Below are 11,371 nucleotides of genomic sequence, written 5' to 3' on the forward strand. Positions count from 1 at the left end.
ATTAACATTAATTTATTATTATAAGCAATAAAATAATAATTAAAATTAATAAGAGTTAGAATTAAAAAAAAGTCAAAATAAGCTCTAAAACATTAATCCAAATAGCGTTTCAATAAGCTAGTTTATGTTTGCCAAACAATTCCTTAATTGGTACCAAGTTTTTCATTTGGTACATACAAGGGCGGAACCAAGATTTTTGTCTACGGTGATCCTTTTAAATATAAATATATGTAAATACACAAATAAAATATATAAATATATTATATTGATGGAAGTTATCAATCCAAAAATAAACATATACAACTACTTTATTATAAAAAAAAAGTGGTACACTTACAAAAAATCAACAAAGAATTCAATGGATTCATTTTCTGTAATTTAATCGTCGAGTTCTCGTTGATTTATAATGCATTAAACATCCATGATCCACCATCGATCATTTTCAAGAAATTAATATCTAGACATTTCTTTTTTTTTTACCCAATACATATAATAAAGTATTTTAAAACGACATACAAATTAATTACTTTTAATAAATGGATTCAAAACATTTAACTTAATATACATGCACAAAATCTCTCATGAAAGTTCCATAAATGATATTTATAGTAGAAAGGAATTGAAATTATCAATCAAGATAGAATTAGAAAATAGGAGATCTCAGAAGTTAGGGTTAGGAAACACTTACCCGGTAAGTACTTATCGGTAAAATTCAATACTATTGTTTACTTACTGGGTAAGATTTTAGTCAACAAAAACGGCTTTTTATACAACAATTTACCTCGTAAGAGCTGACCATGGTAAGAGTCATTGTCCTTACTTACCGGGTAAGACTCTCAGTCCTTGCCTCGTTCTTACTAGGTATGATTTTTTATTCTTACCATATTCATCCGGTAATGTAATATAACTTGGTAAACGCTTACCCAAGTAAGCATTTGGTAAACGACCCGTTACTGTAGTTAACTAAATATTAATTAACATTGCATATTTAGTATGGTAGAACTAATCAAATTAAATGAGCTCGTGAAAATAGTAACTCGTCTTTCTGCCCTGGTCCCGTGAAATAAGTAATTAGTTTAAAAAAGTCCAATGAAAATAGAATAGGTGTGAGCATCCATAGGCTTATCTGTACCAATTTAAAAGAAACGATTGATATCCATGTCGGCTTATTTTGTTCGGTACAAAATTGGCACCCTAATAGCCACAACCGGTTAATTGACCAAAAAAGACCAATAATTAGTTCTCAATCAATAACAAATACCGATCATCAAAAAACATAGATAATAGACCATCAAACTTTTATATAATTTCAAATCTTATCTTGTCATACTATATATTATATTTTTATTTATTTTATGTTCACGCTCTTTTTTTCAATATTTGTATACATGTGATTGATACAAAAAACACGATGTGGAAATGTGGCACTACTATAAAATTGGATTTATAAGATGCCAGAAATGTTTAAACATCTCAATGGATTACTTTATAGAATTTAAGTTTACAAGACAAAATGACAACATCTCATCTAAGAGTATTGCAATAAGTTTATATGACTTTTTTTAGAGTCTTACAAGTTTTTAAGTACACTTTTATAGTAAAACGTTATATTAGCTATTTTATAAGACACTATTTCAAAAAGTGTCTTATAAAAATAAGTGTCCTATAAAAAGATGCGTTTATAGAATATTTTTCAAAAAATGTCATATAAAATAGTTATTACGACTATTTATTCTATAAATGTCCTCAAAAGCTTGTTAAGATGCTAAAAAATGTGCCATAAACTTATTACCACACTTTTAGATAGAACATTTATTGTCTGATTCTATAAACTTAAAGATCTATAAAGCGATCGATGATGATGTTTATACATTGTTGACATCCTATAAACCCGATTTTATTTTAATGCTGAAAGAAGATTTTTATCCGCTACTCTATACTATATTATAAAACATTTGAATAAAACTCTTAAAAATTATTTTAATGCATCAAATACTGTTTAATGATACATATTACTTATAATTTAAGATTACAAGTAAATAGTGCATGTGTACAACATTTTAAACCTATATATTTGAATTCATATAACTAACTGATAAACATAATTTAATACATGATAAACATCTCATTTCAAATATAAAGAATCTAAAATATAATTAGGATATTTATTAAATTCTAACAAAATACTTAGTTATTATGTTTAAAAAAAAGTTATATTATTAAACATAAATTTAATTATAGTAAGAAGATTGAACTAAAATTATCTCTATAAAAACATTATATTATTAGACTTAAAATAAATTACTTTTTTATTAAACCTAAATTAAATTATCTTTAAAAAAAATTGAACTAAAAAATTATAGAAAAACGAGAACTTTTAGATTGTTAATTTGATACTAATACCGATATAAATTTTTATAAGTCTTCAAATTTATATTTTATTTAAATATAAAAACATTATTGTTTTCTCAAAATCATATAAAACCATATTGTGGAACGAAATATTAAAATCGAGATGTATCTTGCTACATTATTCGAGTATGTTTGTAGTTGATTATAAATGATTACAACTTATAAAGACATTACATATATACTATTAGGTATATTGATCAACAAACAAAATGACCTAGAAATGACCAATATATATTAATGAAAACCCATCGATACTTGCATGTGACTTTCAATTGTCACGTTCACTCTCGTCCAATCTTTCAAAAAAGACGTAAGCAACATTGAAGGCAACTAGGCAAGCTCAGGAACTTGCATATGAAGTTCTGAACTTACGAAGGAGGTAACCGAGCGTTGCTCCCCAGTATGCAAATTGCAACATATTGGGCGACTTATGAAACTCGTGAAGTATGCATCAAGAGTTGGTCTCTTGTACGCAACTTTCTGCACGAGATACCTATTAGAATACGATTCTATCAAACTCGGTTTGATTTTCAGATGAACAAAAAGAAAAGAGATTTTGTTCAATTTACAAAAGAATTGGAACCTGTACGTATGTCCCTGTAATAACCCAAATCAAGTACATTAAATGTTGGTCTATGTGAAGATAAAAGTGAACTAAATGTCATGGCTCCACATTTGGCTCACTCTAAGCGACTGATTCAACAAGCAAATAAATAGTTAATTAATGAGATAGATATATCACTCCTACTCCCCATTCAACCACTTGCATGCATGCATACATACATATATCTTATACATACATACATATATATTTCTTATATATATGAATATATATTTCAAGAGATAAACCATTCATTGAAACACAAGGCTAAAGCTTTTCGTCTTTACGCTCCTGAACCACATGGATCATCATCGATCTCTTGGAACCATTTATGTTTTCATTATAATTTCAATTATTTCGATGAACAATATGTTGTGCACTACATCGTGTCCTACTTTCTACAATACCACATGTCCTAATGCACTCAAGACCATTAGAACCACCATTAGGACCGCGGTTTCACGTGAACGTCGCATGGCAGCCCTTCTCATTCGTCTTCATTTTCATGATTGTTTTGTCCAGGTATATAATACTATTGTGCTTGTATTCTTGTTCAAGCACATGAGTTCTTATAAAAACCCGTATCTAGACAAAAAATCTGCATTCCGCTCTAATCATGTTTCATGCTTCTATATATTTGCAGGGTTGTGATGCATCCATTTTACTAAACGACACAACCCCAAATGAAAGGGGAACACTTTCCAATAGCGGGGTCGGAGGCTATGAAGTTATTGATGCTGCAAAAGCTGCGGTGGAGAGGATATGTCCCGGTGTTGTTTCGTGTGCCGATATACTTGCTGTTGCAGCACGTGATGCTTCTGTTGCGGTACGTATAATTAATGTGATTAGACTTTAATCTACATTCATTTTGTTAACCGTAGGTATCCAAGCTAGCTAATGTATGAAGAACAATCACGAAAATTTCTAGTGGTGATGAATTTAATTTACATTTTTGTAGTAATCTAACATGGAAATATGCAGGTGGGTGGTCCATCATGGAAATTAAGGCTTGGCAGAAGAGATTCTACTACTACAAACCCAACTGAAGCCGACAGAGATCTTCCTAGAGGCGATCAGGATCTAGACTCGCTCATTAGAAATTTTGCTAACAAGGGTCTAAACGAAAGAGAGATGGTTGCGTTGTCCGGTTAGAATTCATACCCTAGCTGTTGTCACTAAATCTCATTTTATAGAACGTCAAATATGTCTGAATATCATAATAGACTGCTTTATATGCCTTGAGTTTATAAAACGAAACAATTATACGTCTTATGTAAAAGTGTTACAATAAGTTATCATGACGTTTTTGGATGTCTTAACAAGTTCTAAAAAGCTTTTGGAATCACTTGTCTTTTTGGTTTTTTTCTATGACATTATTAGGAAAAAAGAAGTCTTTGTAAAAAGTATGCACAAATTTTTTAACATATAAAACATTTTATTTATGACATTTAGACATATTTTGCATCCTATAAAGTCAATTTTGTTAAAATACGTAACTCATAAATGATATTTTTGTGTGCAGGGTCTCACACTATAGGGCAAGCACGGTGTGTTACATTTAGAGGCAGGATATATAGCAATACGACAAACCTAGATCCCGGTTTTGGTAGCACCCGTAGACGTAACTGTCCACCGGCTGCACCCGAAGGTAACACAAACTTGGCACCACTTGATTTGGTGACACCAAATTCATTTGACAACAACTACTTCAGGAATCTATTACGAAGGAGGGGTCTTCTTATATCAGACCAGGTACTCTTTTTTTTTTTTTATAAAGTACATAACGACGAAATACTCACACACATTCTTCATTTTAATTTGATTGGATTTGAACCCTTGACCAGGTACTTTTTAACGGAGGCTCAAGCGACAACATTGTACTAGAGTACGTCAACAATCCTTCAAGATTTAGATCTGATTTTGCTGCAGCCATGATTAAGATGGGAAACATTGAGCTTCTTACTGGGAATAATGGGGTGATAAGAACCGTATGTGGTGCTTCCAATTAACCTTAACTATATGTCAGGTTTAAACGAGAAAGTAGTCAATTTACAATAAGGCGAGAAGTTTCAAGATCACACATGATTACATGTGATACAAACACGTAAGCACATATAATACAACACATGCTGCTTATATATTATTATATGTTTGTATAACATATAATCAATATATGATCTTGAAACTTCTCGTCTTCTCATAAATTGATCAATTTCTCGCATGATATCCTTCACATGTGTTTCTTGGAGCACCTATTGTGTTATTAAAATAAGTTTTCTCATTAAGTGGGAGGAAAATTGTGAATCATGATTGATTAAAATGTGTTTCATTTTCATTTGGTTTCATGTAATATGTAAAAATTTGTTGTCTTAAAATCACTCAGCTCCATCCTTGTACATCCAACTAATAAGATTAAAACACATCAGATATTTATATTTTTTTAATTTATATTATTAAAGTTGACTCTCTCTCTTTATGTGTATTTAACAATGTTCTAAAAAACACGTCTTGCCTTGCTGCCACGTTAACTCCCTTGATGTGGATACAAGGCATGGAGCTCATCATGGCTCATCATGGCCCACCATGGTGTGTTATGGCATTATAAGGTGTAACACCCTAACAATTTATGATTCATAAAATAAATAAATGTTAAGGGTTAAAATTTAAATAGTAACGACATAGGGGATTAAAGTGTCGATACTCGAAAAATATGATTTTATTGCAATAAATAAAATCAATAAAAAGGGAAATGAAACATTTTGWATTTAATTGATTTGGGATGAAAATACAGAAAGAAAAACAAAAGGGACTAGTTCTGCCAAAAGTATAAAACTAATTTGGAAATGATTGAAATTTGGGAAATCATTCCCTAAATTCACATTTTTCCTATTCTAGAGACCATTTGACGATCTATAAATTAGAGTTTTCGGCTGAAATTTTGTGGAGACGTTCCTAAGGGTGTAATTTTGTGGAGACGTTCCTAGTAAACGTCTTTGGAATTTCGAGATTTCATCAAGAAACGAGAGAGATATCGAGTTTGAAGCGGCACAGGGTCATTCCATACAAAAACGACAATTAGAGGTAAAATACTCAACCAAAATTGATGTATGATATATGGTTGGTTTCGTTTTTCAATTATCTTTTTGTTGGTACAAGTCTCGTGGGCTATGGTGGCTTGTACGTCGAGTGGTTTAGGCTAGAAGCTGCTGTGGCGGCGGCTCGACGAGATTCGGGTACAAAAACTCAAAATACGAGTTTAATATTGAACTATAGGGGCTGTAAATTTGGATACGATTTGGGATTAATATTGTATATAAGTTTTTGTTAAAAAGAAATTTGAGGCTCGTTTATTTACTTGGATTAATCGAAATAAACCTGGATGTTTCGATTAAGTTGGTCAAGATTTGGACATCAATAGTAAAAGTTATTAATTAATTGGAGTTTCATATTTAAATTATAAGAAATAATTTAAGAACTTATTTCGGGAGTTGCGACTAGATAATTGTGGGATCAGACGTTTTTATAACGAAAATCGTATATAATTAAATGTTGGGTTTAATACTTCGTAATTTATTTTGGATGTGAAAATAATTCCATTGGGAAGGGGGGTATATGGCGACGAGGTATGCTTGGGGTTGACCCGTTGACCATTCTTACCCCAAGGTTGACCTATTTGACTTTTGGGTTGACTTTTTGGGGAAATGTCAATACTCTAATTATTGAAATATAATTACATGTTATAGGATATTACTCAGGGACGAGGTTTAACTGGGATGCATGCTTATGTACAAATTATTTGAGCATTACGATATATTTTTTTATGTACATGTTTAATTATGGGTTTATTACATGTATATGAATTATTATTGTGGGTTGCATGCTATTTGTTTACATGTTTTCTTTTAAAAACATCAATTAGTGTAACACCCTAAAAATTTATGATTCGTAAAATAAATAAATGTTTAAGGGTTAAAATTTAAATAGTACGACATACGGGATTAAAGTGTCGATACTCGAAAAATATGATTTTATTGCAATAAATAAAATCAATAAAAAGGGAAATGAAACATTTTGTATTTAATTGATTTGGGATGAAAATGCAGAAAGAAAAACAAAAGGGACTAGTTCTGTCAAAAGTAGAAAATTAATTTGGAAGTGATGAGATTTGGGAAATCATTTCCCAAAATCACGTTTTTCTTGTTTTAGAGATTGTTAACGGCTTATAAATTGGAGTTTTTGGCTGAAATTTTGTGGAGACGTTCCTAAGGATGTAAGAGAGTAAACKTCTTTGGAATTTCGAGATTTCATCAAGAAACGAGAGAGATATCGAGTTTGAAGCGGCATAGGGTCATTCCGCACAAAACGGGTKATTGGAGGTAAAATACTCAACCAAAATTGATGTATAATATATGGTTGGCTTCGTTTTTCAATTACCTTTCTGTTGGTACAAGTCTCGTGGGCTATGGTGACTTGTACGTCGAGCGGTTTAGGCTAGAAGCTGCTGTGGCGACGGCTCGACGAGATTCGGGTACAAAAACTCAAAATACGAGTTTAATATTGAACCGTAGGGGCTGTAAATTTGGATACAAGTTGGGATTATTATTATGTATAAGATTTTGTAAAAATTTTGGTGAAAAACGATTGGAAAAATATCTCAAACGAAAATCGTTCACGATAGCCGCACCAAGGGTGCGACCGGGTTGGGCCAGGCGTCGAGTTGAGTCCGCCGACACTAGACTAGGTTTAGACCATGGCCGACTTATTTCGGTCGAGTTCGGTTAGACTCGAGTTGTTTTGTTAAAATCGGTATTTGTAAAAAATAGATTTGGGGCTCGTTTATTTACTTGGATTCATCGAAATAAATCGGGATATTTCGATTAAGTTAGTCAAGATTTGGACATCAATTGTAAAGGTTATTAATTAATTGGATTTCCATATTTAAATTATAAGAAATAATTTAGTAACTTATTTCGGGAGTTATGACTAGATAATTGTGGGATCAGACGTTTTTATAAGGAGAATCGTAAATAATTAAATGTTGGGTTTAATACGTCGTAATTTATTTCGGATGTGAAAAGAATTTCATTAGGGAGGGGGTATATGGCGACGAGGTATGCTTGGGGTTGACCCGTTGACCATTCTTACCCCGAAAGTTGACCTATTTGACTTTCGGGTTGACTTTTTTGGAGAAATGTCAATATTCTAATTATTGAAATATAATTACATGTTATAGGATGTTATTCAGGGACGAGGTTTAGCCAAACAGAGCTATTCAGGTGAGTTTTCATGAGACTTTAACTGGGATGCATGCTTATGTACAAATTATTTGAGCATTACGATATTTTCTATGTACATGTTTATGGGTTTATTACATGTATATGAATTATTATCGTGGGTTGCATGTTATTTGTTTACGTGTTTTTAAACATTAATTAGCATGTTATAAACGGGTTAATATTTTTGTCGGGTATGGGAAGGGTCAAAAGTCATAAGGGATGGCACATCCTAGGGAGGGGTAACCGGACAAGGGATAGCCGTGTAACCCGGGAAGTGCCGATGACGGTAAGACCTTAACCCGGCGGGAAATTAAGAGATCTCATTATTATTTCAAAAGGGTTTGAAACAAATGTGCATATTATTTTATTTGGGGCATTGTTTGTTTTATGCATGATGAGGTGTGTATGATTGTGCACAAAAACCATGAAATCACCGAGCTTTGTAAAGCTGACTATTAGTATGCATCTCAGGTGCAAGAGGTTCAAGGGTGGACAAGAGCGAGGTTCTCTTCTAGATAATTATATTATTATATTTCGGATGTTTAGGTTTATGCTTAAACTCATTTTGTAATGTAACCCGGTATGGGACGGGTTAGCGTTGAGCTATTAATTTTAATAGAATTTGTAAGACTTCCGCTGTAATAAGGCTTTATCAGCCACTATATTTTGGGGTTATTTATTGTTATTTAATGAGAATGACGTGACACAACTCATGGTGAAAATGAGGGTGTTACAAGTTGGTATCAGAGCCTTAGTTTAAGAGAATTAGGTTAGTGATAGCCTAAGCTTAAACTGGGAGGGTATTAAGGGGATGCAAATTGGATGAGCTAGGTTACTATTAGCCTAGACTTGAATTTAGTGAAGGGTATATAGGATATGTGACAACCCAAGCTTGAATCATGGGATTAAAAATATGAATGCGACATAAGATTCATATTGGAGTAATTTGCTATTATAAAAACTCATGATCGAATTATTGGTGATGTATTGTATTTCCTTTTTAGAAAATGGGATGAGAATGGATGGTCCATGTAAGGTATGGTCARATAGGGGATTATCTCATGGGCTAGTGAATATTCAAATGACTATAAATTAAGTTAGTTGAAGTGGTGCTCAACATATATCGTTATAGATATGGGAAACTTGAGGTTAGAAAATGAAGCACTTGTAAGGTTGATAGGAAACATATGACAAACATTTATAACTATAATGGTGCTCTTGGGGATAGACGTAAATGATTTAGAAATGAACATGAGGCCAATGTCAGTTAGGGTATATAAAAAAAAAAGGTTATGACTCTTAGAGACAAGATTTGATAGGATGTTCAATATGATTAAATATACATGGGGAATTCATATGAGATGAAAAAGAGACTTACATGATAGGAAAGAGTCATATACTATATGTGATGGGTATGGAGTTTGTGATTAGGCCACCCATCTAATTGGTCATTATAAGAGGGGTATGTGTAATCACTCTTAGACCTTTGGGCGTGAGACTATGGAACGTATAGGAGTTCCATAGAGACACAATTAGAGAGTACTATGATTGGGGAACATGGTACTAGAGATATTTGATGGAATGGTATCAGGAATGGCCTCAAACTCGTCAGACTGTGTGTCTATGTCCATATTATATAAGGACTAATTAAACGTTTTATATTTTCATAAAGGGAAGTGATGATGAGATAAGAGTGGAGAAGATATAATGAGTTAACAATGGAATAAATCATAATTAATTCTTATGATTATTAATACTTAAAGTAAGTTATATATCTATAAACTTACTAATAAAATTTCAGTATGAATTATGATGATTGATCAAGATAGCTCTGGAGATCTAAGGGGACACATATTTAGCAATGTTGTTTAATGCAACGATAGATTACAGTCAAGCCCATGACTGGGGAAAGGTCAATACAAATGTATTAATGTAGCTTAGCCTGTGTGATTGTTTTGCAGCGACTGGTAGAAGTTGTGGTTGGTCTCATGATGTGGACCAATGTGATACAGCAATATCAAGGGGATGTTAAAAATTTGAAGTTAAGGGAAATCCAATTGTCGGGTAAGTTGGACCACGAAAATGGGTAATGGTTCCAAAAGCGACATGGAGCACAATATGATATTGGAAGGGGCTAGGGAGACTCCTAAAATAGGTTTGATACACCCGTATTAACAATGTCTTTACTTAGTAGAGGTGTAAATGGATGATATATAAGCATGGTGATATAATCACTAAGAAACAACATGTTAGACTAAAGCCTAAATGTATTAAATTTTGAGGGAATATCGATAAGAAAGATAAGTGGATGTATTGGGAAATGTAGCATTGAATGATTAGCATGTGTAGTTGACGTCAGTCAATAAAATAAGATGGTGTATGATGTACCCATGRTGTGGGCGAGTATTAAGGTGGTTAGAGATAATGTATCGAAAGTATCACTAGGTGTGAGTGTTCCTCAAATTGACCTAGTTCCAGAGGGAACACATAATATGAGAATATTGATCTAATTTTATCCTGGCAAAAGAGCCAAATTCGATGAAAAGATTACGAGAGCCTTTGATCAAGGATTTTATTTAGCTAAGTTAACACCTTGGATAACATTGATAGGGTGAGTTAAATAAATATGGTATTATGCATGTATGCATCAATAAATTTGATGTGTATGAGATCAATTACAGGAGCAAAGGTTTTGCCAAGGACGATGACCTAGTCGATCAACTTCAAACATGCAGGGAAACATGAGCAATACATATGGTTGGTATGAGGGCTTTTGAAAAAGAAAAAAAAAAGGGAAACTTTGTTAGTTCTAAGTATGAAAATAATTGGTGAAACACAATTTATTGGTCAGGGAATTGGGATTTAGTTGGGTTAAACCAAAAACACACACAATAATGGATTTGAGAATCCAAAGATGGGATTACATATTTGAGGCTTATGGTTTTTAGCAAACTAATATAAGTTTCAATATATATTTCTTAAATCTACGTTAATGGGAGGTTTAACCAGGAGTCAAATAATTTTGAATTGGTTAAAGTCAAAAAGGCATTTTAGATGCTAAGGGGGAAGTTAAGCCTCGCAC

General features: G+C 32.5%; 1 protein-coding gene across 1 annotated transcript; it reads left to right on the plus strand.

The window, feature by feature from the left end:
* The first annotated feature begins 3,313 nt into the window (after positions 1-3,313).
* Positions 3,314-5,403, plus strand: LOC112522681 (basic peroxidase-like). Its single transcript, XM_025131969.1, has 5 exons — positions 3,314-3,535; positions 3,657-3,839; positions 3,995-4,160; positions 4,536-4,765; positions 4,858-5,403. Exons 1-5 carry the CDS (start codon positions 3,314-3,316, stop codon positions 5,020-5,022), a joined length of 966 nt encoding a protein of 321 aa, XP_024987737.1. The 3' UTR covers positions 5,023-5,403.
* Positions 5,404-11,371: the final 5,968 nt, after the last annotated feature.

This window comes from Cynara cardunculus (assembly GCF_001531365.2).
Source record: "Cynara cardunculus var. scolymus isolate 2C chromosome LG 12, CcrdV1, whole genome shotgun sequence".
Taxonomy (NCBI): domain Eukaryota; kingdom Viridiplantae; phylum Streptophyta; class Magnoliopsida; order Asterales; family Asteraceae; genus Cynara; species Cynara cardunculus.